At 55.3% G+C, this 27,664-nt stretch overlaps 1 protein-coding gene across 1 annotated transcript; it reads left to right on the top strand.

Moving 5' to 3' along the window:
- The first annotated feature begins 1,360 nt into the window (after window positions 1-1,360).
- Window positions 1,361-27,664, top strand: LOC117654417. The gene is made up of 4 exons (XM_034401033.1): window positions 1,361-1,485; window positions 24,726-24,768; window positions 26,233-26,349; window positions 27,542-27,664. The coding sequence occupies exons 1-4, from the start codon at window positions 1,361-1,363 to the stop codon at window positions 27,662-27,664; spliced, it is 408 nt and encodes a 135-aa protein (XP_034256924.1).

Below are 27,664 nucleotides of genomic sequence, written 5' to 3'. Positions count from 1 at the left end.
ATGCTGCTTGTTGACCGTGGTGACGATATTCCGCGACTTTCCGGGTTTCGGGGCCGCGTCGGCGTCGCGGCGCGGCGCGTCGCGGGGTGACTCAGGTCATTGCTTGGTCGCTCTGTCTCTCTCGCAGCCCAGCAGACCGGTTCCGAGAGTCGTTTGCGACGCTCTGTCCCTCTCGCACTCGTCCCGTATGGGTTCGAGAGAGACAGAGAGACTGCCGCGTGTGCCCGGGGGCGGCCCGCGAGCGCGAGAGAGACAGCGACAGTGGCGCGGCCCCGTTGTCTCGACCCGCCCTCTCATCCGCGGCTGTGTAATCTTGTCCATGTAGGTGGGCATTTGGGCAGCGCGGCGGGCGGCCGGTGCCTCGGCCGGCGCCGCCAAACGCCGAACCAAACGGCGGACCGTAGGGCTGGCAGGGCTGGCAGGGCTGGCAGGGCTGTAACGGCTCTCGCCTCGGCTGCCCCTTGGGCTGCCCGGCTTTGGCCGAAAAGCCAAACATAGTTCGGCCACCGTTATCCGAGTGACGCGAAAGGAGATTCGTCCAAAATCCAAATCCCGCCTTGACGCCGAGGGTCAGTAGGGGTAATTTTGGGACACGGGCTAAAAATGGCACAGCAGCGCAGTGGAGCAGAAGACCGATGGAGGCGTCGAAATCCCGGGCGTGTTTTGAGCTCCAGAGACTGGACTCGAACCGAACGTGTGACCCCACCATTGGATTGCTCTCCGGACGAGGAGTGGGGTCACACGTTCGGTTCGAGTTCTGCTCAGCGATTCTGGAGCTCAAAACGCCTCCACCGGTCTCCTGGCCAATCCACTGTGCTCGCGCATTTCCCTTCGGAGTCTTGCGTGTCCCATTTTGTCATCGCCGGGACTACTTTCCTCGCCGCGCGGGTCAGTGGAGCCCATCACTCACGGCCGGGGAAGGACAATGGAGCCTGCACACTCAGAGTCTCGCTCTGTCTCTCTCACACTCATGGGGCGGGCCGTACAGGAGCGAGAGAGACCGAGCGACGACTCTCGGAGTCAGTCAGCTGCATCCTGCATGGCGGGTACAGCCCATATGCTGCCCGGCGCACGCACCAGCCGCCGCGTCGGCCGGTCCTGGTCAAGCCGCAGCTGCCGCGGCCGCGAGCCCCACATACAATAAATATTCTCGGAGTGGACTTCTCAGTAGGACCTCTTGCACGACGAAGAGAATGACCAGGAAGTGGCCTGGGACGGATATCGTCTGCTACCGCTGCGCCAAATCTGGGTGTGAGAAATTTGTTACGCCGCAAAGTAAATTTTTCATACCGGGCGTTGGGCAGCGGAAGCAGACGATTCGAAATGTAAACTGCAGTGACTAGGACAACTTTTGTTTTAAATGTTGCGATTTTCTTGTTTATTGTGGTGTGGCCCTTGTTATGTGAGTTCCAGCATCAGCCAGGGAGTTACTCCTGAAAAAGGACTGTTGACATACATCGACCAATGTGCTGAATTCTTGATCAGGTTAGTGAAATGAACCAAGGGGAATACTCAGCCTGGAAAGGTTACTTTGATGTGGTAGGAATGGTCTGCATAAACATGTCTTAACTTGTTAGCTTGTAAACCCAAAATATCAACTTAGAGATAGAACACTTGAAAATCTATCTGTGGAACTATAATGTGGCACTTGAAATGGTGTTTGGAGATCATCTCTGAACTCAAAAGTGATTTCAAGATCCAATACGAGCACTCCTGGGTCATGCCATTAAAGTTTCGACACAATAGTTAGCTGTAAAAGTATGAAATGTGGACTGATCAATAGTTAAAAAGCTGGGCCAGGGTTCAGATTTTGTGGACTGGTTCAACTTAAGATAAGTGAGATGTGGCCCAAGTATCAGCAAAATTGAAGAACCAGCTATTTTTGCTAGCTCCATATTTGTGAAATTTTCATTGACTTTTCTAAACAGTTTTCCAGTTTTTCAACTTTTGTGAAGCCAAAGAGCCCTGGCTGGTCCCAATCTGACTAGGGCTGCCCATTGGCCAAGGATTGCGACATCAAAAGTTGACAAAATGTTCACGTTGCAAACAATTTGAAGTTTGCAAACAATTTGAAGTTGGTCGAAAGAAATTTGCTCGGCGGCTTCGGTATGATCCTTAGTGGATGGACACCTATTCTGGCCAGTTCCATCGATAGTCTGGCGTGGAATTACCCCAGTATAATCATCTAATTCCATCTAAAACATTCGCAAAGCTCATCAAAATAAAGAGTTGCAAACGCTTCAACGTTCCTGAATTCGTTTTGTCAAGTTGGCACGTTCTGAGAGCGTCTTCAAGTTGAGCGTAAAGTTGGAGACAATGAAGGCACAAAGGGATTGACACTCACTCACGCAAGGCAACTGCGGTCGGGCATCGCCATGGCTCGCCTGAGGGCGCGACGGAGACGGAGCGCCGTGCGGGATGCCGTGCCGCTGCGCGCGCTGCGCCTTCAAGTAGTCTGGTACAATGTGGTGCGGTACTCTGCGGCGTAGATAGGACCTATCCTCGCCGCGGCGGAACTACTCTGCGAAAAAAGGGGAAGGGAGACGAAGAGGCTTCCCGCCGCGCCGCAGTGCCGGCTCGCTTGCTCTTGGCCTACAGACACACAGTCACACAGTCATACCGAGACATAACACGGGCGCAACGCACCACTGGCCATTGTGACTCGTCGGGCGGTGAGGCGGGGCGGGGCGGGCGTGGTGCAGGACTACATCTGGCCAGCAATCTGCATTACTTCCCCGATGACACGGTTAGCGTGTAGGACAGCGGCGGCTTCGTATATACACACACGCTCTCACACACACACACACTTCGTTCACAGACACACTGACACACAGACAGAGGCACTCACACATACGACGCGAACGTACGCACACTCTGCTGCCGTTCTAAATGCACGCGGGGAGGCAAGGAGACACACTGCATGGCGTTTTTATGCTGCTTCTGCGCGCGCAAAGTTGTAAAGGGTCAAAATGCAGTTCCGCGCCAAGTCGACCGTCTCACACACTGTTCAGCCTCTCGTGACCCGGTGTCGCAGAGGCCCGAAGCTCGATCCCACTGCTGTTTTGTTTTCGTTTCTATTTGGCAGATTGAAGAACGTCAGTCATCAAAAGGATGTTACTTCACAGAAAAGTATGGATCAAAACATACGGTCAATGTTCTTCTACTGTATTATGCGAGATTATGGTCACAAAGTTGTTGTCCAGTCCGCATGCATTTTTCTTTCTGTCCCAAAGACCCGAGCAAAGACTCAAAGAGAAAACGCCAAATTTTCCTTGAGCGCTACGAACTTCTCTGTGGGTTTGCGCTCGAACAGTGTAGAAATTCGTCGGCGTGTGTGTACTTGCAACAAGAGTTTTACACAGGTGGTACTTTATGATGACGCAATGCTTTTTATTCCGTGCGAGTTATAAAGACTCGAAGGATGCGGTGGAGTGGCGAGCCAGGATGTGCCGAGGCCTGCTGGGCGGCGGAAGTGAGAGGTTCCATTTCACATTTCACTTTTTTTTTGTTTCACTGTAGTGGCTTAATTTTCGGGGCACTTTGGTGTCAGTCGTGCGTTGAGGTCTCCATACGCGAGCATTCCTGGACACGCTCTCTCGACTTTACTCGCTGGCCGATCCACTGCCTATTCCCCTCCCTCTAATCCTGCTCAATCGATCCCTTCCCTTTGATCCTTCTCTTTTGATCCTTCTGATCCTGCCCTTCCAATCCCCTTCCTCTGGTCCTTCTCTTCGATCATCTCCCTCCCTCTGATCCTGTTCTATCGATCCCCTCCCTCTGATCCTTCCATTCGATCCTCTCCTTCTGACCCTGCCCTTCCAACCCCCTCCCTCTGATCCTGTCCCCGGCATCTCCTTCCCCGCACAACGGAATGCCCGCTCCGAGGCACAAAACTGTACTGGCGAGACGGAATCCGGCGCTCTTTTCAAATAACCTGTGTGTGAAATACCGATAGAACGATAATGGCACGGCACGCCACGGCACGCTCTGGCACGGCTCGCCACGGCACGGCACGGAGTGGAACGTCACGGCGTAGCGTAGAGCTGCGCGGCACGGCACGGCGCGGCACGGCGCGGCGCGTTGCCCCAGATGTGGTGGTCCGGCCGGCCCGGTGGAGTCCTCGGACAAGGCGAAGGTCCCGGCCGTCCCGGCCGTCCCGGAGGGTCCCTCGGGAAGGATACCATCTCGTGCCCCTTGCGGCTCGCTCGCTGGATTTGGCGAGCGTGATGAGAATTCCAGGAGAGTGGCGGCGTTTCGCGAAGGCGGGCCTTGCCGTGCGTGGGCTCCCAAATCCAACAACAGTGTCGCGGCGACAGAGACGGGAGCAGAAACTCAACACGAAAATGAAACGGAAGGGACTGTTTCGGCTGCCAGCTCAAGAAACCCCTGCGAAAGTCGGGGTAGGCCAACCCGCCACACACGCGTGTGTTGCGGGTTGGCCTACCTCGCCCCTGCAGCCCGTGGCATTTCTCATTACACGACTTGAATGAAAATAGAATTTCCAGGCGACGTGCATTGTGCGTTCATTGTTGCACATTTGCCGTTCGATGCGTGCTACTCGCTACTCGGAGTACACCCACAAAAACATTTCTTGAAACAAGAAAATTTACTTGGAATAGGGCAGTTTTAGAGGCAAATTATCCTTGTCATTCTTGTTTCGAGTAATGTTATTCTCCTGAGTGCACATTGTCGTTCATCGCGCATACTTCTCGCTGTGCATTGTCGTTCATCGCGCATACTTCTCGCTGTGCATTGTCGTTCATCGCGCATACTTCTCGCTGTGCATTGTCGTTCATCGCGCATACTTCTCGCTGTGCATTGTCGTTCATGGGCACTTGCGTGACGTTACTCGCTACTCGGAGTACACCACATTTCTTGAAACCAGAAATTACTGGAATGTGCATTTTTAGAGCAATTATCCTTGTCATTTGTTTCGAGTCACTGCTATTCTCGCTGAGTGCACATTGTCGTTCATCGCGCATACTTCTCGCTGTGCATTGTCGTTCATCGCGCATACTTCTCGCTGTGCATTGTCTTTCATTGCGCATTCTCCTCGCTGTGCATTGTCGTTCATTGTACGTACTCCTCGCCACGTCTTGGTCGCTCGTCGACGTCGGCGGCCCACCTTGACATTGGCGGGGCTGGGCCAGGCCGGGCCCTCTAGGCCGGGCGTGCTTGCAGTGCAGGCCGCCGCGGGCAGCGCAGGCAGCCCGGCCCCGACGAGCGAAAGATAGAACAGAGAGACAGTGCTGCTTGCGACGCCGCGACGAGGGGAGGGGGAGGGGGGGAGGGGCAGGGTGCGGCGGGCGCCGGGACGTCATTGGCCGACGCCTCCGGGGCCGGGGAGGGGGAGGGGGGAGGGGGAGGAGGCGCGCTGATATTTTCACACAAAGTAGGATAAACCCGCGGCCCCCTCCGCTACTGCCTCCGGGCCCTCCCCCTCCCCCCCCCCTCCCCTCCCCTCCCTCCCCCCGCGCTGGGCCGGGCCGCGCGCCGCGTAACAGCTGTCAGTGCAGTTCTCTGCAGATCGTGGCCACGGCGGTACCGTCGAGCCTGCATTGTCGCGACGAGCTCCCCGCGCGCCGCCACGAGGATGTCGTGCTGACCGTGTGTGTGTGTTTGTGTCTGTGTCAGTGACAGTGTGTGACGAAGGCCAGTGCGTGACGCGTGTGTGACGGTGTCTAGTGAATACCCGCGGAAAGGACGCACCGCGCAGCCATGGGGTGAGTTGGGACTTCCCCGCAGTGCTGCGGCGCGCAGTGGGCCAAACGACCGGTGTAGGCGGCCAAAGCTCCATACGCGTTTTGAGTACCAGAGTCGCTAAACAGGACTCGAACCGAACGTATGTGACCCCCAAAGGACTCCTCACTCGGAGAGCAGTCTGGAGTTGGGGTCACACGTTCTGTTCGAGTCCCATTTAGCGACCCTGGAGCTCAAATCGCGTCCGGGATTTTGACCGCATCCCACTGTGCGGCACCTGGTCATGAAGGAGAACCTATGACCTTTTACTGTCATTACAAAAATCAATGTAGAATTTTTTCTCCATTTTCTCCATTTTTTGTGTTCAAGATGACGAAGTTTTTTTTTTATATAGATGCTTGGTCGTTTGTTGAAAAGGTAGCAAAAAGGAGGGAATCCGTAATGAGGGAAGTGATTGTGTGCATAAAGCTGTGACCTTTGAAAAATAATCGCAAACAAACGAAAAACGGAACATTATTGCAAGGCAATACGTTGAGGGATGAAAGAATATCCGTTCGAGATCCCTTGACCATAAGACCTCAGGGCAAACTATGGACGACCGATTGGTTAAGAAAAATACTAACAAGTTAAAAAAAAACTCGACTTTGTTCAAATTTTTCCTTAAAATTGGCAGGTTTTTCTATGAAGGTCCTGTGATGTTCCTCTCTTGGACACAGGGAAGCATTAAAGTGTTGCTCCGTTTCGAGCAGGTTGCAGCGCCGAACGCGACTTTTGAATCGGACCGCTCCCTTTTCCGAACAGAGTATGAATATGGTAAATGGGTCGTGAGCGAATATCACGTTGTGTTTGGCCAAGCTTTTCTGCAGCGTCCTGTAGGACCGCTGCAATACGACCACTCACAATAGTGGCTGCCGACACGAGCATCTATCTATCCATCTCACTTACTTTTTATTGTGTGTGGGAACTTGGCCCGTTGTGTGCCCGTAGCGGTGCGCGGAATATTAATGCCAAGACAGATCTGCATGCAAATTGATCTAATGAGAATTATCGAGTGCGGTCCGTAGCGGCATTGCCAAACGACGAACAAATCACTCAAGTCGAAACAAGGGAAACGTGCGCGTTTTAACACTTCAATAGATGATCGAAAATTTGATGAAGATGCTGAAAGTCGTTGACTAGACCCGAAAAAAATGTTTTCTTCATTTTTAACTTTCTTGGTTTTTGAAGGGAAAAATATCTTGAGACAAGAAAATTCCTCTTCGTACAAGAAAACCAACGCTTGAATAAAAAAAATTCAAGAAAAAATTCAAGAAAAGTTAATTAAATTTTTCTAAACCCAAGCTGTCATGTTTTGGGTGTAAGCTCCACAGTAATTCCATCTTCTGGGATTCCCAGAAATATTGGTTCATTCCAAGGCTATGGTTCACTCGATTATGGTGTGTCTTTTGGTATCGTCTTTGTGGTTTTCTGTAAAGCTCCCTGTTTTTGTTGGTTTTCTTTAAATCTTTCATTCGAGAGGCTCACCCCGAGCGATCCCGTGCCGGCCGTGCTGGCCGTGCCGCTGACCGATAGGTCCGAAGCGCCATGGCGCCACCCAAAGGCGCCTTTCGCGCACCGAAATTGGCCCCATTAGGCCACCGGTTTTGTCCTGCCAATTGCGCTGCCCAAATCCTGGCCAACCACACTGCATCCGATGGTAAACGGCGGCTCGGTTGTTGTGCCCGATTTTTTTTTGTGGCATCACTTCGCTTCCTGCCTTCTTTCGCCCCGAAAGCTTGTACTCGCCTCGCTAATCAAACGGTTTGCCCGTCTGTCTGTCTGTCTGTCTGTCTGTCTGTCTGTCTGTCTGTCTGTCTGTCTGTCTGTCTGTCGGCACAGTGAGCAAGGCGGTGCGGCTGCATGTGCCAATTATTCTGCGAATCTACAAATCTGCTCATAACGCCCCGCTTGGATCTCTCGGCTCCCCGCTCGCCCGTTTGTCCGATAACGTATGTCGGTCTATTTGTTTATCGCGGCATGTCTGTCTGCAGTGCGCGGTCTGCAATTTTCAATGTCGTCTGTCTCTGTGTGAGTCTCAGTCTGTTTTTCTGTGTTTGCCTGTCTGCTTGTCGGTGTGTCTGTCTCTCTATCTGTCCGTAGGTCTGTCTGTGTGTACTGCCCGCTTTTCTCTGTCAGCCAAGTCGACTTTTCTGAATGTCTTTAATCTGTTCGTTTGTCAGTGAGTGTTAGTCAGTTTGTCTGCTTTGCTTGTCTGTGTGTCAGACACTGTCTGTCCGGAAAGCCTCCCTGTTTGTGTCTCTGCGTGCAGATTTGCTTCTGTGAAGCCTCTTTCTCCCTGCCCTGGGGGAATCACGTACAGTACTTGTGTGTACAGTACCAGACAAAACATAAAAGAATTATTCAGTTTACACTGGAAATTTGCCTGTTTTTATTGATTATTGATTTTATTGATCCATCCATCCATTGGTGGGGTTACACGTCCGGTTCGAGTCCCATTTAGCGACTCTGGAGTTTTGGCCGCCTCCACCGGCCTTCTGGCCCACTGCGCTCAGCTTCTTGACGCTTGCATAAGCCGCGAGGCGTGCGCTATGGCCGCGAAGCCGCGTATCAACTTCACACGGCGCGGCACTGCATGCCACGCCACTGGGAGGCACGGCCCCGTCCCATTGTTTGTTCTGCGGAGGCTGCTGCTGCCTGCTGCTGCCTGCTGCTGCGTCGAGCCAACGGGAGCGACGGAGACGGGGCTCTTCTCATGGCTGAGTTCCTGATCGCACGGAGTTATTACCGGGAGCGGGTGCGGAAGGTCACGGGTTCGACTCCCGGCCGCAGCCTCCCGTTTTTGTTTTCGTTTGTTGAGGAGGTGCTTGTATCCGGTATCATGCATGGTAATGACGTTGCCGCGCCGTCGGCGGGGAAGTGAGTCTGGGGAAAAGCGCGACGTAGGGAATGCACGGCGGGGCAGGATGGCTGGCACAGTGGGCCAGAAGGCCGGTGGCTGCGGCCAAAGACGCGTTTTGAGCGCCAGTGTGACCCCACCACTGGATTCCTCGTTAGGAGGGCAATCCGTTGGTGGGGTCACACGTTCGGTTCAAGTTCCATTTCGCGACTTTGAAGTTCAAAACGTGTCCGGAATTTTGACCGCCTCCATCGGTCTTCTGGCCCACTGTGCGCAGCGTCAAAGCGTTCTCATCGGTCACTGAAAAAAAAACGGACGGCAAATTTGGGTGTAAGTGGCTGCGGACACCACCGGTGCAGTGTGAATAGTGGCCGATCAGGCGCCGCTGCTGCCGAACGGTACGCGACACAGGGTCCGAGCAGGGCCGCCCGCCCCCGCCCCGCCCGCCCGCCCCGCCCCGCCCCGCCCCCCCGCCCCGCCCCGCCCCGCCCCGCCCCGCCCCGCCCCGCCGCGGACGTCATCAAAACAGAATCATCGATAAACTACGGCCGGACGGTAGTCTCCGCTTCAAGTGACGAAGTAGCTGGCCGCCGGAGCGCGCCACCGAACGTCCCCTGCCGCGGCGGCCACGGCGCGGCGTGGCGCGGCACGGCGTGGCACGGCACGGCGCGGCCCCCCGGCGTCGTCCTCATAACGGTAGCAGTACAATGAGGAATAGGGCAGGCCGCGCCACAGAAGGGGCCAAACAGCCCGAAACCATAACAGGAACCGTCAGGCTCGCCGTCGTCAGGCTCGGCGTCAGGCAGCGAGTATCGGCGCGCCGCACAGTGGAGGCGGCCGAAACTCCAGACGCGTTTTGAGCTCCAGAGTCGCTATGTGGGACTCGAACAGAACGTGTGACCCCACCAATGGCTTCCTCGTTCGGAGAGCAATCCATTGGTGGGGTCACGCGTTCGGTTCGAGTCCCATTTAGCGACTCTGGAGCTCAAGACGCGTCCAGAGTTTCGGCCGCCTCCACCGGTCTTATCCACTGAGCTTGGGCGGTGCAGCACAGTGCGAAGCGTGCGCAGCACACACAGTGCAGCGGCGCCGAGCGGCGCGATGACGGCTCTTCCTTCCTCGGCCTTTACGACGCCCTGGAAGCGAGGCTAGGAAGCGAGGCTTGGAAGCGAGGCTGGCAGCCGCCAATGAAATAATGGAGGATCCGGTAACAATAACTAACGCCTCTTGCGCCCCTTGCGTCACGGACACTGGAAAAGCAAAACCGACGCGTGGGCCGAAATCACCGCGTGAGCTACTTCTTCTTGTTCTTCTTGTTTTGTTCTTGGTATTCTTGTTCTTGTTGTTCCTGTTCTTGGTATTCTTGTTCTTGTTGTTCCTGTTCTTGTTCCTCTGGTTCTTCTTCTTCTTCTTCTTCTTCTTCTTCTTCTTCTTCTTCTTCTTCTTCTTCTTCTTCTTCTTCTTTTCTTCTTCTTTTCTTCTTCTTCTCTTCTTCTTCTTCTTCTTCTTCTTCTTCTTCTTCATCTTCCTCCTCCTCCCCTTCTTCTTTTGGCAGGCATGCGCGCGTTGCTGTGCCGTGCCAGACGCACCCGATATACGTCCTCGAGACGAACAAAACCCCTTTTCCGACCCAAAGATGCACATAAAAGGGCGATCAATACGAACCACGGCGCCCGGCGGCGCCCGGCCGGCAAGGCTGGGCAGGGCCACGGCCAGCCACGGCCGGTCGCGCGGGGAGTTTCAATCCGCTCGCTCCGTCTCTCTCGCACTCGTGGGCGGCCCGCCAGGGGTGCGAGAGAGAGGCGCTTTTCGGAATGGCCTCTCGCATTGGCCGGCATTGCGTATTCCAGGACTATGTATAATGGAACAGTGTCGCAGCATCGCCAGCGCAACGGTGCAACAGGTGAGCTCTCAATAATAGGGAGGAGGAGCAGTGCTCTGTCTCTCTCGCACTCGTTGGGGCGTCCCGAATGGGTGCGAGAGAGACGGCGCGAGACTCTCGGAATCAGTCTTGAGGAACGGCAGGGCGGGGGCATGCATCCGCGAGGTTGCGACACGGTGGATTTTCGGGAGCGCGCGAGTATCTCACTCAACGGTTGCGTTTCAAAGGGCCCGCCCGAGGAGGAGAGGCTCGGTCGAAGTGGCGTCCACGTTCAAGTGAGCGAAATGGGAAAGCCGAAACGTGGTCCTTCCTGAAATGAAAATGCATTTTTCCTGGAACGAAGTCGACCGGGAGTCATCCAGAAGAGTCATTTTGTCGTCATTTTGACTGATCTCTTGACTTGTTTGTGGTGCCCTTTTTTCGGAGACGAATATCTCGTCAACGACTAGCGTCACAAACATACTCCATGAGGCAAATTGTTTTTAAATTTGATTTCCAGACTTTGTCGCTCTTTGCTCGAGTCTCGCCGCGCGCACCGTTCGGGAGCTACGGACTCCCGAACCACGGGCGTGGCACGGACGTGGTAGCGCCTGGCCTCTAGCCCTTAATGGCAATGGTAATGGCGGGTAGGCTGGCCCGCAGCACGCGCCTGCTCGGCGGGGCGGCCCAGCCTCGCTCTCGCAGGCGCTTTGGTCAAAATCACGCGCGGGTTTCGAGCTCCAGAGTCGCTAAATGGGGCACGAACCGAACGAGTGACCCCACCAATGGATGGCTCTCGGAACGAGGAAGCCACTGGTGGGGTCACACGTTCGGTTCGAGTCTCATTTAGCGACTCTGGAGCTCAAAACGCGCCCAGAGTTTTGGCCGCCTCCACCGGTCTTCTGGCCCACTGTGCGGATCCTTGGTTCGGGTCCCTCGGTTCGCACGGGGCCCGGCCGGGCTGCCACCGCTGCCGGCAGCGCAGACTGGCGCAGACTGGCGCAGACCCACCCCGAGTCCCACGGGATGTGCGACCACAACCTACCGCTTGCATGCCTGCTTGTCATACTGTGGAAACAATGTCTCGGAATGGAATCAGCCTCCCCCTCCCCCCTCCCCCTCCCCCCACTCCACGCGACATCTCGGTGACCAAGTTACGTCTCTCATTACGCTGCTTGAGGCCGGTAAGGCGCCACCTACCGGTACTTTCCGCCAAACAACCGTTCTGCTCGTTTGTGCAACACTTTTATCCTAATTGTTCGTCCACGTGTATAAATACGCTTTGCTCTCTCGGCTCCCCCCACGCTCCACCTACACTGTTCGAATCGTGGTAAACGGCTTCAGCGTGTGGTACATGGCGAAGGAACTTTGTAATCGTTAAACTGGTAGTTGTGTCAAATTCTTTGGCGTTACTTGAGAAGCGCTCTCTCACAGTGTACATTGCGATCGTGATCGCATTCGCGAGTTTCGCCGACTGAAATTAAACATCAGCACAGTGCAGTATTTTCTGATTCTTTGAACTTACCGTGCACAAAACCCTTAAAAAAGAACTTAAAATCGCCTGGGCTGACTAGTCGAGTTCTCTATGAATTCTTCACTCAGTTTTTGTCCAAATGACTAAACTCTAATTTTGAATTTGAAACTAAAAATAGTTTTAGTCACTTTGACGCATGACCCCTTCCTTTTATCCTTAACGAAACACCTGAAGGTAGGCAAAAGGTGCGGTATGAACCATTATCTTTTTTTTTGCGAGTGTAGATGCGCGCCTTCTTTGACCAACTTTTGCTTCACAGTGCAAAAAAAGGATTTTTTTCAGCAGTTTTTGTCGGGTCAAAGCCTTTGTGCCGCGAGACACGTGTTTTCTTGGCGACCGCGCAAGAAGCACGTAACACGGCGGGGCGGCTGCGCCTTGCCGAGTTGAAGGACGGAGGGCGACCGGACCGGAACGCGATTACCAGTGGATAGACTAATTAGCGATAGGTCGAAAGAGGAGTCGATGGTGCGGGCGGAGCGGGCGGAGCGGGCGGAGCGCGGAGGCCGAGCACCAACAACTGCCATTGATTGCGCCGACGAATCGGTGATGACGCCACAATCACAAACACTGCAAAAAAGCAAAAAAAAATAAAAAAAAAAATTAAAATTGGCGTGGCTGGTTTTCAGAACAGCAACATCAAAATCACGTCAAAAACGGAAAATTTAAAAATTGTGTGGTTGTCTGTAACAAAAACATCAAAAACATTGGAAAAATGTAAGATTTAAAATTTTGTGGTTGGTTTTAAAAACAACAGCATCAACAACACGATTTTAAAAAATAACATCAAAGACACTGCAAAAGCATTTTTTTAAAAAAAGAATTCGCTCGGCTAGTTTGGAAAACGACAACAGCGAGAAAAACAGTGAGTGTGTGATGCTCTGATAAAGATGGTGCTGCGAGTCGGAATCGAAGCGGGCAATCGATCGGGACCATCGCAGATCGTGTGGGATTGGCGATCGGCGCGCTGCGCTGCGCTCGGGCCCGCGGGTCGGTGGAGGTGCCCTGGCTGCCCTGGCCCGGGGAAATGAGTAGTTCCTCGATCAAAGCAAAAGTCACTGGCTAAGGCTTGGGGTAAGGCGAGAGAAAAATGTGCCACTTTTGCTGCATTTGCACCCTGGAAACCTTACGAAGTGTTTTGAGTTCATGGAAAGTACAAACTATTTTGTTTGGAATACGGATGAACCGTTCGTAAATTACGAACTTTCTTCTTTGTAAGCTTGAAATACCCTGTTAAATCAAGCTACTTTTTATGGTTTTTAAAAGTGTGCATCTTAAACGATGGACGTTAGCAAGTTATCGCGTTATCCCTAGACAGCCGCCTGAAAGGTAGGCAAAAATCCACAATTTACTAGATATGAGACCTTGGAGGTCGCGCCGAGGTTTCAAGAGCGTTGCAACGTCGTGGTGGAAGGGAAAAGGGGGGGGGGGGTCGCGCGTGGTCCAGGAACTCATCCTTCAGGGTGATGGCTCTCATTACCCGACATGATCAGCAGCCCGATTCCGAAGTCCGAAGGGTGATCTCGCTCCGTCTCTGTCGCACTCCTGGGGCGTCTGGCAGTGGGTGCGAGAGAGACGGAGCGACGGCTCTTTCAATCGGCACGAGAACCCCGTGGAGAATCGGTCCCCGCTTTTGGTCGTGTCTCTGTGGGGGGAAAGGTCACGCCATGTTCGCGACGCACTGCCGTCTCCGGCGAGTCGCGGACCCGCCAAATCACGTCGAATCTGCAGACTGAGAGTCGTCTTCTGCCTCTCTCGCTGCCGTACGGGGCGCCGCGTGAGTGCGGCAGCAAGCTGTGCCGCCACGGCGCCGCGTCTTCTGCCTCTCTCGCTGCCGTACGGGGCGCCGCGTGAGTGCGGCAGCAAGCTGTGCCGCCACGGCGCCGCGTCTTCTGCCTCTCTCGCTGCCGTACGGGGCGCCGCGTGAGTGCGGCAGCAAGCTGTGCCGCCACGGCGCCGCGTCTTCTGCCTCTCTCGCTGCCGTACGGGCGCCGCGTGAGTGCGGCAGCAAGCTGTGCCGCCACGGCGCCGCGTCTTCTGCCTCTCTCGCTGCCGTACGGGGCGCCGCGTGAGTGCGGCAGCAAGCTGTGCCGCCACGGCGCCGCGTCTTCTGCTCTCTCGCTGCCGTACGGGGCGCCGCGTGAGTGCGGCAGCAAGCTGTGCCGCCACGGCGCCGCGTCTTCTGCCTCTCTCGCTGCCGTACGGGGCGCCGCGTGAGTGCGGCAGCAAGCTGTGCCGCCACGGCGCCGCGTCTTCTGCCTCTCTCGCTGCCGTACGGGGCGCCGCGTGAGTGCGGCAGCAAGCTGTGCCGCCACGGCGCCGCGTCTTCTGCCTCTCTCGCTGCCGTACGGGGCGCCGCGTGAGTGCGGCAGCAAGCTGTGCCGCCACGGCGCCGCGTCTTCTGCCTCTCTCGCTGCCGTACGGGGCGCCGCGTGAGTGCGGCAGCAAGCTGTGCCGCCACGGCGCCGCGTCTTCTGCCTCTCTCGCTGCCGTACGGGGCGCCGCGTGAGTGCGGCAGCAAGCTGTGCCGCCACGGCGCCGCGTCTTCTGCCTCTCTCGCTGCCGTACGGGGCGCCGCGTGAGTGCGGCAGCAAGCTGTGCCGCCACGCGCCGCCCTTCGGCTTTTTGAGCCGGTCGGTAGCGGTAATCCAATTTGCTGGCCGTGCTCACAAAATGAAAAGCTCCCTTTATGGAATGCAACGAAGAATGCGCCCGGCCTGGTAAACAGCGAGGCGCGCGTGGCGGGGCGTGGCGTGGCGTGGCGGGGCGTGGCGGGCGTGGCGTGGCGGGGTGGGGGCCGGGGCGTGGCAGGCGGGGCGGCGTGGCGGGGTGTGGCGGGCGGGGCGTGGCATGGCGGGGCGTGGCGTGGTGGGGCGGGGCGGGCGTGGCGTGGCGGGGCGGGGCGTGGCGTGGCGTGGCGTGGCGGGGCGTGGCGGGCGTGGCGGGGCGCGGCGTGGTGGGGCGTGGCGGGGCGTGGCGGGGCGTGGCGGGGCGGGGCGTGGCGTGGCGGGGCGTGGCGTGGCGTGGCGGGGCGGGGCGTGGCGTGGTGTAGCGGGGCTGCCCAGGTCACACAATGTACTATGCTGTGATATTAAAAAAGATGTGCCCTTTGTAACTAGCCTGCACTTGTACAAAGTACAAACCGAATCGTTTTATTTATCTTTAGTTGTTTTTAGTTTGTGTGGCATAATAAACTTACATTCTCTGAGCAAAAAGAAAACTGCGGATTTCATAAAAAGTTTCTGTTGCCATTTGTTCGGGGAAAAAAAATTGCTGATTTTTTTAAAAGTGTCTGTGAAACTGGGGTAAAACTTCCTGCCCAGCCGGCGGGCGTTAGAAGCAGTTTTCGCATACGGGACACGAGGGCACTCCAGTGGCGCACAAAAGCCCTCCTTACCTGGATCTGCCGGGACAGATGTTGGCCGAGGCATGCCCGCCGGGGCGCTCTCTGTCTCTCTCTCTCTCTCTCTCTCTCTCTCTCTCTCTCTCTCTCGCACTCACGGGGCGTCCCGCAGTGGTGCGAGAGAGACAGATGTTGTCCGAGGAATGCCCGCCAGGGTGCTGTGCTGCAGCCTGATTCAGAGTCGCTCTGTCTCTCTCGCACTCACGGGGCGTCCCGTAGGGGTGCGAGAGAGACAGAGCGACGAAAGCACCGTTCGGAGTCAGCCCAGGCGGCGCCTGCCATGGCGTGCCAGCTGATCGATGGGGCGTCTAAATCACGCCGCAAGGTGTGGAGGAAGTGACCAACTCAACAAGAGTGTTTGTGTGTGCGTCTGCCTGCCTGCCTGTCTGTCTGTCTGTCTGTCTGTCTGTGTGCGTTTGTGGTGTGAATATAGTGTGCAGGGTGAATAAAAAGTGGTCCTGACCCCGTAACGGATTAAACCCCTCTTGCATGCCTGCACTGCGAATATACTTGGCAAGTTTCCTAATGAGTGGCGCCCGTTTAAAATGCCAAATTTTCGCATTGCCGGATGGATGATGCCGTCGAAGCCACATCGGACACTCCACGCGCCGTGACTTGCCGACCGGGCTAGCGCGGCTCTGTAACACGGTAACGTGCGGAGGCATTATAAAAAGCTGTAATTAATCCGCTTAGGCGATGACTCAACCAACTGACCATCCTCTCCGCGGTCCGGGGAGCTCCGCGAAGCACGTCTTTAAGGTGCTGTACCCCACATCCGGGCTTCGCAGTCCGACGGATGGGACAGACGGACGGACGGACAGACAGACAGAGATGCACGCACAGCGGGCCTTACCGGACCTGGGCCATCCTTGGCCCTCATAGATAGCATCTCGGCGCGCTATAGTGGCCGCTTAGGCCCTTGGCGCCGCAGTCCACAGTCAGCACCAGCAAAAGGGAAGGTCAGTAGTTCGACTCGCGGCGAAGAAAAACAAATCTAAATAATAATGAGTGGTGTGTATTTCTTTGAGCGAAAGGTATGACTTTCCGTTCACCCTTCCTGTAGAAATTTGTTAGGTTGCCTGGAATCGTGTTAGTCTGCCTTCTCTCTCTCTCTCTCTCTCTCTCTCTCTCTCTCTCTCTCTCTCTCTCTCTCTCTCTCTCTCTCTCTCTCTCTCTCGTCCGAGGGCGGCTCGGCGTGACCTCGGGGCCCGGGCTCACCCGTTAGAGGGCTGATAACTTGTAACAAGCTGTATTCACACAACCAGTCTTCCGAAGAAAAGGCGAGTACTATTTCTGCCTCGGATCGCGCCGCCCTGGCCGCCCTGACGGCCCTCGGGGAAATTATCGGCTTATCGGGTCGCGGTCTTATTAATTGGATTTCCTCATTTGCATATTGACTCGGCCATCAATCGCTTCTCGGCTCTGTGGAGCGTTATAAGAGTGCATTTGAGTTGAGATGCACCGTACTATCCTCACACGAGCAAGAAAAACGTTGTCGTGGGCGGGATTTGAACCCGCGGACAAGGACTGAAAGACTGCGCTCTTAACCGCACGGCCACCGCGGCCGCGGCGCGTCTGCGATGCCGGTGTTAATAGGGGCCGTTCGCACATTACTTGGCTGCGCGGGCATTGACAAACGATGGCTTATCTGAGAATGACGACCGCGCCACCATCTCTGTACAACACAGTGTAGTGAACACGGTGTTCCCGGTGCGGCCGGCAGAGGCGCCACCGGTAGCGGCGTAGCCATGGCGTAGCGCAGCACACTGAGAGTCCTCGCTCTGTCTCTCTCCAGACAACGACCCATGAGCGCGAGAGAGACAGAGCGACGAAGTCTGCAGCGGGCGGCAGCGGGTGTGTTCCCTTCTTTACGTGGGTCGTGCTGACTGGAGTCCGCGGGCCGCCAGCTTGCCAGTGTGGGCTGCCGCGGGCCGCCGCGGGCGTAGGCGGTCCGACATGACAGTATAGTCCGTTTCCGTAAATTATGCTTACTGATCTGATGCGATCTCCTTCATCGCGTCGGGCTTCGCGTTTGTGCCGCGCTGTGCGGCGCTGTGCGGCGGAGTTGCTGCTGCACTGGAAGGCGCCATGTTTCCCTGCGAAAGACAAACTGAAACAGTGGGCCAGGCGCAGGCGGCCGAAACTCTAGACGCGTTTCGGAGTGATTACAGACACGCCGCTCCAGAGTCGCTGAATGGGACTCGAACCGATCGTGTGACCCCACCGATGGATTGCTCGTTCGGAGAGCAATCCATTGGTGGGGTCACACGTTCGGTTCGAGTCCAATTTAGCGACTCTGACGGTCAAAACGCGTCCGGGATTTTGCCCGCGGCCCACTGTGGCCCGTCGCGAGGGTTACTGCTACCCTTTAAGGTACCATTTTTCCCGCGAAAGACAAACAACAAAAACGCAGAGTGTGTTCTAAACGGCGCGACTTTGACCGACTTGGAGCGACCGCGGCTGCGATTCGATTCGACAGATCGACGCCGGAAGTCGAGTGTCACCCGGCAGGCCGTGGCACGCCGTGGCGCCGCAGCCCGCCTCTTTTTCGCCGACAAAACGGGAGACGTTGAGACGGTCGCGACTTCCTTTTGTTGGACTGGCCCTGCCGATGGCGGCCCGGCAGCGCGGCCCGGCCCCCTCACTTGAGCAAACTTCACTTTTTTGGGGTGCCATCTCCGGCAGTGGGTCAAACAGGAGGCATTTGTGGGGCACCCGCGGGTAAAATATGCAGCCATTCCAGGATCAAGTGGGTGCGACGCTTCTTGCGGCCGCGTCCTCCACTCCACTGGAAAAGGGGGAGGGGGGCGCCTTCCGGGCGTGTGATGACAGCAACTGTATCAGGCATTACGCCCAGGCGTCGCCCAGGCCGCCACAAAAGGCGCTGTAACTGGACCTATGCAATGTCGGAATGCGGCACTCCGACAACAAATCGAGTTTTTTCTTTTTTTTCACGGTGTGGCACGCGGTGGTGGTCGGTGGTGTGGTGTTCGATCGGCCACGAGTGCCGTCAAAAGCAAGCCAGTGGAATGTCCTAAGGAATTCCTCAAGTCCCTACACTACAAGCCCAACTGTGTGCCAAGGACACACAAATTGCACACTTGCAGTGCACACTTTAATTGCATCTCGTAAGTACACACTTAATTTCATTTTGCAAGTGCACACTTATAATTTTGCATACTTGCAAGTGCACGCGTACAGTACAATTGCATACCTGCAAGTTTTCACTTATAAGGGCATACTCTGCCAACGCACTCTCTTAGTCATAAAAAAGTGAAATTGATCTGGTTGGCCAATCCGTCCCTTTAGTTTTGTGAACAATACTTTCCGATGCAATCAAACGGTTTATAATTTTTTTTATTGATTTACTATTTTTATACTATTTTTATACTAGTTTTACTTTTCTATCCATCCAGCCCCTTTAAAAGAGCGGCGCGCCATTACAATCATAACAGTATTTTTTTCACTTATCTGTTTTTCTTCTTATGTTTTTTGTTGTTGTCGTAGGTCAGGAACGTTTCCCTCAAAAGGCGTGTCTTGCAAAAAGTGCCGTCACTTCCGCTTACGCGGTGATATGTATTCGCTTCTCGGCGAAGGGCGAAGGGAAAAGGGGAGAGGGGAGCGGGGAGCGGTGGGTGGGCGTTGGCGGACAATAGCGCATCCGAGCTACCAACCATTTGGTAATAAATCAGGCTTCATGATCGGAGCGTCAACAACAGCTTGGTCAGGTAGCTCTCCCTCCCCCCCCCCCTCCCCCTCCCCTTCCCCCTCCCCCCCCCTCCCCCTTCCGGCGTCCCCGAAGGACGGAGGCGCTCGGCGCGCTCTTCAAACTGGGTTACCGGTAAGGCTTGGTCGGGTAAGGTCCCGACACCCGCGAGTAGCAAAAAGCTTCCCAACGGTACAACAAACTGAATCGGTCCCCACTGCTCCGCAAGCATCTCCAGCCACCCCGACCCCCCCCCCCCCTTTTCCCCCTTCCCCTTTCTTCCCCAGTGGCCCAGACCGACTTTACATGCCTGACCCTCAAATCGACGTGACGTGACATGGAGTCGTGGCTCTCTCTCTCTCTCTCTCTCTCTCTCTCTCTCTCTCTCTCCTCCCTCTCTCCTCTCTCTCTTCCTCTCTCTCTCTCCCTCTCTCCCCGCCTCCATCGGCGCCCGGGGGCGAGAGGACGGGGCACGGTTTCGGCCGACAGTGAGGGGCCAGGGCTCGCCGGGAGATCGCTCCCCGTCCGATACGGCTTGATTAGAACATTAGAACAAGTTGAGGCGGCAGGCGGCCGTGGCACGTGAAGGAGAAGTGTTAGCGCGCGAGTACCACTCACTCGACCCACTGTGCGAAGCCTGGTGAAGCACAGCGCAGATCAGCCACCGCCATCCCACGCGCGCACGAGGGCCGCGTCGCCTCATTACAGACAGTCTTTGGGTTCAAATCCAACCGTCTTCTTCAAATTCTTTCCCCTTTTTTTCAGAAGGTATTGTTCTAGTGCTCTCTTCCAATTTTTTTAAAGTGGATGTTTACTACTAATTAGCAGAACGTGGCCGGGCCAGCCAAAGCCAGGAACGCCGAAACACCGAACACGTGGCGAGGGTAGCGGCTGCAGACTGAGAGTCTCGCTCCGTCTCTCGCGCACCCACACGGGACGAGTGCGAGAGAGACAGAGCGACGAAACGGGCCTTCGGAATCGCAGCCCTGGTCGCGTCCCACTGCGAGACCACATGCCCGCGCCGTGCTCGCGGCAACGACTCTGCTCCTCGGGGAATTCCCAGGCGGTTGCAATTTGTCCCCCCCCCCCCTCTCTCTCTCTCTCTCTCCATAGCGATCCCTGTGTGCGGCAGGAAGCGTTGTCGCCACCAGGGTTACGTTCTATTACAGCGGGGGACCACTAGCGACCACTCGATCGGAAGTGGCCATGCCGCGGCGACGCGGCGTGGCACGGCGTGGCACGGCGCGGCGCGGCGCAGTGCGGTCAGCTCCTTCTTTCTTTTGGCGCCGAGAGCCTCGCCAGCAGACTGAGAGTCTCGCTCTGTCTCTCTCGCACCTACACGCGACGCCCCACGAAGGCGAGAGAGACGGAGCGACGAAGACAGAGGCCCGGAGGGTCGAACGTGTTCTGTCCGTTCCGTTCCGCCGTTCCGCCTCGCCTGTGTCAAACTCTATGTAAGCTGAACCTTTTGTGCCTTTTCCCTTTTTGTGTTTTTGGCGCGTTTTCGTGGCTCGTTGCTCGGGCTGATGGCGGGCCGCGCTGCCGCGCTGCAGCGGGCTTCGTCCGTCTCTCTCGCACGCGCCGCCCGGCCGCCCGGCCGCGAGGGTGCGAGAGAGACGGACGCTGCAGCCGCCGTCCCCCGCCACTGCAACTGCACCTGCTGCCACGCCGAACGGCGGGCGCGTTGGCGTCGCGTTTGCACTACCCCACGACACTGGCGGATCCAGGGGCGGCCTCTCGTGGAAAGGGGGGGGGGGGTACCTGCACGGTAAAAACGTGTGTCTTTACCATAGGCTTCCTCACTGAGAATGAAAAAGTCATGATCAATACTCAATTTTGGGCGAGGTATACTTTATCACCCAAATTTGGGCGAGGATTGTTGTTTCCTCGCCCGGGCGAGGAAGGCTTCCTCACCCAAAATGGGTGAGGAAGGGTGGATCAGCTACCCATCTGGCCCCATAGTATTATGACCCAAATTTGGGTGATAAAGAATTCCTCGCCCAAAATTTTAGTCATGATCATGACTCTTTCATTCTCAGTGCTGGGAAAACAGTTTTCACAGTGCCCCCACAGGAGCAAAGTGGCAATTTTTGCATACCTTTCGGGCGGCTACCTTGGTGCTATATGGGGGTGGGGTGGGGGCTAACCCCTCCCCGCACCCCTCCTGTATCCGCGCCTGCTCCACGACGGGCACCTCACTTCGAAAATGGGAGTACACTGACTAAGGACTAGACTTGCTGGAAAGGACTTTGTCCCTCGAAAGGCTGTTTGCATGCGGACTACGGACGGCAGCGTGCCGTGGCAGTGTAACAGTAATTCTATGAATACCGTCTCATTGCCGAGTAAACAGTGCGATAAAAAGAATTACAGTTGTTGCGTTGCGTGAGTGCCTCTGGATGTAACAAGTTATGTGCGTTATGATTAATGACGTGAGCTGCTGTGACGCCTCTCTCTCCTCTCTCTCTCTCTCTCTCTCTCTCTCTCTCTCTCTCTCTCTCTCCCTTTCTCTCTCTCGCCGCTGCTGAGGCAGGGCCGGACAGAAAAGCGGGGAGGGGGGAACCAGTGTCATTGCTCTGAGGCCAACAGCCCACGGCTAAGTGGTAACCCTAGCGACGCCCTGTGGTCACCCTACAGCCTGGTCCCTGCAGCCGGGTCCCCACCGACGTGGAGGAAAAGAAACGCTCCGGAAGGCGGTGTTTGAACCCGCGGAAGCGGCCGCTATGATTGCCGATACTGGAAGCAAGCGGTGACCTCAACGCGGGTGGGGCGCGAGAGCGGCCGTGGCGAAAAGTGCGGAGAGAGAGGGGGGGGGGGGAGGACAACATGATCGAGTGTGGACAGGCACACTCGCAAAAAAATAAAGCGGATAGGAGCGGTTCATGTTCTCATCAAAGCCAGGTTCGCATCGCCCCCGAAATCAAAGTGGAACTCACGACGCCTCCCCCTCCCCCCTTCCTCATCAACCTCCCTCTCCGCCGCCGGCAGTCTACTGACCTTTATAACGTGACGTGCCAAGCCGGGAGGAAAGGGGGGGGGGGCTCGGCGTCCGCGATAACTAGGTGTTTATCCGTTGAAAAAAGGGCGCTCGGCGCGCGAGATAAGGTAATAGGGCTATAACGTAGCCGTACTTCCAACGGCGAGTAGCGAGCGACTAGCACCACACAACAACGCCGTACAAATTTATTGTATATATTTAACACGTTTAACACCCACGCTGTGGCCGCGGCGTGCCACCCGTTCACGGAAAGGTTTTTGTTGCTGTTTTGCGGTGTGTAGAAGATCGTGCCATTAATTATCCGAATATGTATCACTGGCGTGCTGGCCACAGTTGCCTAACCTAGCCCAAAGGGCTCCAAAGGGCCCCAAAGGGGGCCGGAAGGGGACCCATGCACAATGCTTCCGAATTGCCAACGACAACGGGACCGGGGGAATAAATCTTTTCCCGCCCAACATCTCCATTCCATTGTAACGTGTTTAAGGGGGCCGAGCCGAAGCACAGTGGGCCAGAAGACCGGTGGGGGCGGCCAAAATGCCGGACGCGTTTTCGCCTCCAGAGTCCCATTCAGCGACTCTGGAGCTCAAGACGCGCTCAGAACCTCACAAACTGTGAAGGGCATTCGTTGTAAGAATGTAAACAATTGACTTGATGACATTGTTGTCAAGCCTATGCGATGAGTGATACACTGTCGCTGGAAATGCCGCACTAACTTTTGGAATCGGCATCACTTGAAACAAGAAAAATTGCATTCTCAGTTTTTTTTCATAGAGTTAACAACAACTACTTTTCTCAGTGTGTCCGCTCCGCAAAGCGTTGGCGCTGGCTTGCCCGTACAGTGTGGCAGTGTAGCGGTGTCGCCGAAAATCGTCCCGCGCCGCGTCGCCGTTCGGTCACCATCACGGCAATGGTGCACAGTGGGCCAGAAGACTGGTGGAGGCGGCCCAAACTCTAGACGCGTGCAGAGCTCCAGAGTCGCTAAATGGGACTAGAACCGAACGTGTGACCCCACCAATGGATTGCTCTTCGAATGAGGAATCCATTGGTGGGGTCACACGTTCGGTTCGAGTCCTGTTTAGCGAGTCTGGAGCACAAAGCCTGTCCGGGATTTTGTCCGCCTCCACCGGTCATCTGGCCCACTGTGCAGAGTGCTCGCGCAGTGTACCCGCCGAGGCGCATGCGCATTTGTCCACCGCCCGGTCAACATTTCTGGCGCGAAATCTCAAAGTGAAGCGCAAATCGTCGCTTAGGGGGAGGGGGAGGGGGGGGCAGCGTGGCGTATGATTTTCCACCAGAGCAAAAAGACCGCTGCCGACTCCGTGCGGGGCAGTGCGGGGCAGTGCGGGGCAGTCCGGCAGAGCGGTTCTGAAACGCCACCGCCGCGCTCTCGTCGCTCCGTCCCTCTCGCACTCACGGGGCGCCCCGTGCAGGACCTGCAGGAGCGAGGGAGACAGCGAGCACGGCCTGGTCCTTTGTTGGCCCTTTGCGGCAATGTGCCAGGCTCAATGCTCTGCCGGGCAATGAAGTAATTTGCAGGATCCTGCAGCAGCGGGCCGACAGTGCTCTCTCTCCCACTCCGTCCCGTGCGAGAGAGACAGAGTGGTTCCGAATCGGCCGGCAGTGCGGACATTTCTCTTTGACTGGCCGGTCCCTTGAGGATGGGGTGACGAATCGCCAGGGATGGGCAAGGAGGGGCCGGGGGGGGGGGGGGGGGGGGGGGGCAGTGAACAATGGATGTCCAACTGGTTTCTATCCGTGTTGATACCAATAAACGGGATTCAAAATGAGAAGGCCAGTCTTTGTCTATTGTCGCGCTTCGGTGCATCTGAAAGGAGGTATATAGGTGGAGGCATGCCAATACACTAGAAAAATAAAAATATTCGGGGGGAGTTGGTCCTCGGACCAAGTTATTTTGAGTGGGCCTTGAGTCATGTGTCTTTCGAAAGGAACTCCACATTCCCAAAACCTTACCAACAGTTTAAGTCCTTACGAAGAAACTTTGCCTGTTATAACAAATTATTTTGAGGATGCATGAGCTTACAGGGGAAGTATTTCGTAATTTACGAACTTTTTCTCTATAAAACATACAATAGTTTGCACCTCATACGTGTGCTCAAAATACTTCACAAGGTTTGAAGTGGTTAGAACACTCTCATCCCAAGTACGTGCACGTCATGACGTCACGTTGAAACGAACGTGACAAAGTCAGCTAAGTTTTGGCCGATTCACATCCAAACGAGTGTGACACAATGCTCAAACGAACGTGACACTTTTTCCTGACAGAGTGCCAAAATAACTCCAGTCAAATTTGTACACCATCATTCACCAACTCTAAAATTTACTAAAATTCATTGAAATTCATCGAAATTCTTCTTAAAATTCAGCAGTTTTTGGCCGAAACTCAACTAAGAAACTCATTTGATTTGTACACCGAAATTCACAGTGATTTCCCCCGATAGAGTGCCGCAAATGAAAACGACTGCGCGCTGCGGATGGATTAGAGACGCCCGGTGGTCGTATAAGCGAACATGAACTGCCGAAACGGCGGCCAAGTATCGAGGTTCGAGGCATCGAGGGCTCAGCACGGCTCGGCAGAGACCCATTTTAACCTTTTGCTTTTTCTCGTGTTGCAGACAGTCGCTGAGATTGCACCTCTTGGCCTGGTGTTTAATACAGGTGAGTACTTTGCCGCAGTTAGCGAAGGCCGCAGAGCTCGGCAGGCCCGCCCTGGATTCCACACCCAAACAAATGCCTTCTTTGATAAAAAAATTAACTTTTCTTGTGTGTTTTTTTTTTAAATATCTTTCGAGAAAATTGTTTTTTGATTTAAACTTTCTTTTCTTGTGTCAAGATTTTTTTCTTGTGTCAAGACTTTTTTTTAAATATCCAAGAAAAAGAATGAACTTAGTATATTCTTAGGTTTCCCGTGTGGCGAAAATGGTCGAATTGCAGACAACTTTTCTACGTGATTTGTGGCTAATTTGCAAAAGTTGGGATGCGAATCTCTCATTACTCGACAAAGAGTGACAAAACGCTCTCTCTCTCTCTCTCTGCGCCGATCTGTCTCCCTTCCTCCGTGATACCAACGTGGGAGAGAGAAAGACAGAGGTTGAAAAGAGAGAGAGAGAGAGAGAGAGAGAGAGAGAGAGAGAGAGAGAGAGCGACAGAGTGTCTGGTTTACTCCCCCGTCACGACTCGGGCTAGGGCGGCGAGTGGGAGGCAAGTCGGGCGGGGGGCGGGGCGGGGCGGGGCGGGGCGGGGCGGGGGGGGCGGGGCGGGGTGGGGCGGGGCGGGGCGGGGCGGGACTGTGATCGGGAGACGTCACGTTTTACTTTCTGGGGCGTTAATTGGTGCTTGTTTTACGAAAATGGGGACCGATAGGAAGCCACGGTAGCTGCATTCCTAGATTTGCCGGCTAAAAACGGTTATTTTGTTGTTAATACAAAGTATGCATTAGTTCAAACTGAAACGCGAAAAGGATGTTGTTGCTGTTTTCTTTCTCTTGGCTCAACCGTGTTAAAATGGCGATCGGCGCGTCATCGCCGAACAGCGAGGCGAGCCCTTTCCCTCGCACGCCCAAAGTCGCCTGCGAGTCCTTTCGTCGCTCTGCCTCCGTTCGGGCGTGCCGCGCGGGTGTGAGAGAGACAGACGCCGCAGCGAGTGCAGACGTGACACCCTGCTCTGAACGCCTCGCCAGGAGGCCCCTGGTCGGCCGACGCTGCTTGCTGTTCCCGCTCGCTGTGTGCACTATAAAATTAGACTGCACAGTGTGCATGGGGCTGGGGAACTAGCTCAAGCAATCCGGTAGTGGAACATATGTCTCCCAATGAAAACAAATGGTTTTTTCGTTTGTTTATTTTTTATTATTTTTTAACTCAGAATGGTTTGTTTTGACTTTTAATAGTCCTAGTCCGATGGAGGCGGTCGAAATCCCGGACGCGTTTGTAGCTGGGACTCGAGCCAAACATGTGACCCCACCAATCCATTGCTCTTCTAAATCCATTGATGGGGTCACACGTTTGGTGCGAGTCCTGTTTAGCGACTCAGGAGCTGAAAACGCGTCTAGAGTTTTGGGCTGCCTGCACCGGTCTTCTGGCCCACTGTGAAGCGAGTGGTGTGAGTGAGACTGCGTGGTTGCAGGCGGTGCTGTGCCAGACGGACTTCACGACGGAGGGCACGGCCACGGAGCTGTACACGGCGTTCGGCACGGCGGTGGACGGCGCCGTCACGGAGGACGCCAACAACGCCCTGTTCACGGCCAGCGGCGCGGACGCCACGGCCACGGGCGGCACGGCGGCCGCCACCGCCACCGGGGCCGGCAGCGGCGAGCTGGCCGCCAACGACACCCTCGTGGAGAAGACCCTGCTGCCGCTGCACACGCTGCGCCCCAACGAGACGCACGAGTCCCTCGTCCACGAGGCCAGCGAGCAGAGCTCGGTGAGTGTCAAGTGGATTGTGCAAATGTTTTTGTCGAGGGGCAACCACGTTCGATGTATGGGGACACAAGATTTCTTAAGGCAATAAGAGATTTCGTTGAATTTTGCGCCTCAAATCTGCTTGTTTTTGCCTTTTGGGGGAAAGATTTCGGATTTCTAGATATTTCAAGGGCTCCGGGGACACATGATTTCTCGAGTCGTTGCCCCCTTTTTGGTTTTTGTACAAATTTTGTACGAGACAGCACAGTTTTTTGTGCGCACGAACTTTTCGTACAAATTTGCACGTGATTTTGTACAAAAATGGGGAAGCATGTGCTGTTTTTCGTACAAAAATTGTATAAAAAGTTCGTGTGCACAAAAAACGGTGATGTCTCGTACAAAATTGTACATATCATTTAGTGTGTACGCTGCACAAAGGGCGTCATACTACTCGTTAGTTTACCAGTGATAGGAAAAAGAGTGTGTGCACTGTGTGTGAGAAGGAGGGTGCCTGCACTGTCGGCATGTGAGTGTGCTCACAGCGAGGACCTGCCGCCGGTTCCCGTATACAGCGTCCCCGTCAACGAGTTTGGGAAGTACAACAACGGCGGAATCCGTTAAACTCGACCTGCTCATCACGGCTCTAGGTAACTGTAGCGGCCGGGCTGGCGACGTATAAGGGACGTGGGCGGGCGGAGGCGGCCCCGCGCGACACACTGAGGGGCCCTGGGCGCCGTGTAATCGGCTGCAGCTTCTATGCTCGCCGCACCAGCCGCGCGCGCTAACGCACCGGCTTCATGTGATTAAGATCCCTGGTTCGAGTACCGACTTCGTGAGGATTTTTCTTCGCGACGTTGCGGCTTATTAGGTGGAGCGCCTGGAGGGCAGGCAGTCCCGTCGAATGTCAACAGTCTCAGTGGGTCGCCTACCCGAGTGTCGACTCAGCGATTTTGCTGATTCGAGTACGATCTCTGAAACGTCATCCAGAAATGTGACATTTGAGCATGATGCGTCATTCGTTGTGACATTCGCAGTCAAATTCCAATCAATGTAATGTCCGTTTCCTGGATTTCAAACTGACACTGACATTCAAAATTTCTAAATGCAATGCGATGTTTCGTGGTGAAATTGTGAAACATTTGAGGCAGACCCTCTGA

This window comes from Thrips palmi, unplaced genomic scaffold, assembly GCF_012932325.1.
Source record: "Thrips palmi isolate BJ-2018 unplaced genomic scaffold, TpBJ-2018v1 HiC_scaffold_10, whole genome shotgun sequence".
NCBI lineage: Eukaryota > Metazoa > Arthropoda > Insecta > Thysanoptera > Thripidae > Thrips > Thrips palmi.
Note: the sequence above shows the minus strand (reverse complement) of the source record. Positions and strands in the feature narration are given on the sequence as shown.

Coding starts and splice junctions, on each gene's coding strand:
- LOC117654417 (XM_034401033.1), top strand. CDS start 1,361: ATGTTGCGATTTTCTTGTTTATTGTGGTGTGGCCCTTGTTATGTGAGT. Junction 24,769..26,232: donor TGGCCTGGTGTTTAATACAG/GTGAGTACTTTG, acceptor GCGTGGTTGCAG/GCGGTGCTGTGCCAGACGGA. Junction 26,350..27,541: donor CCAACAACGCCCTGTTCACG/GCCAGCGGCGCG, acceptor TGACATTCGCAG/TCAAATTCCAATCAATGTAA.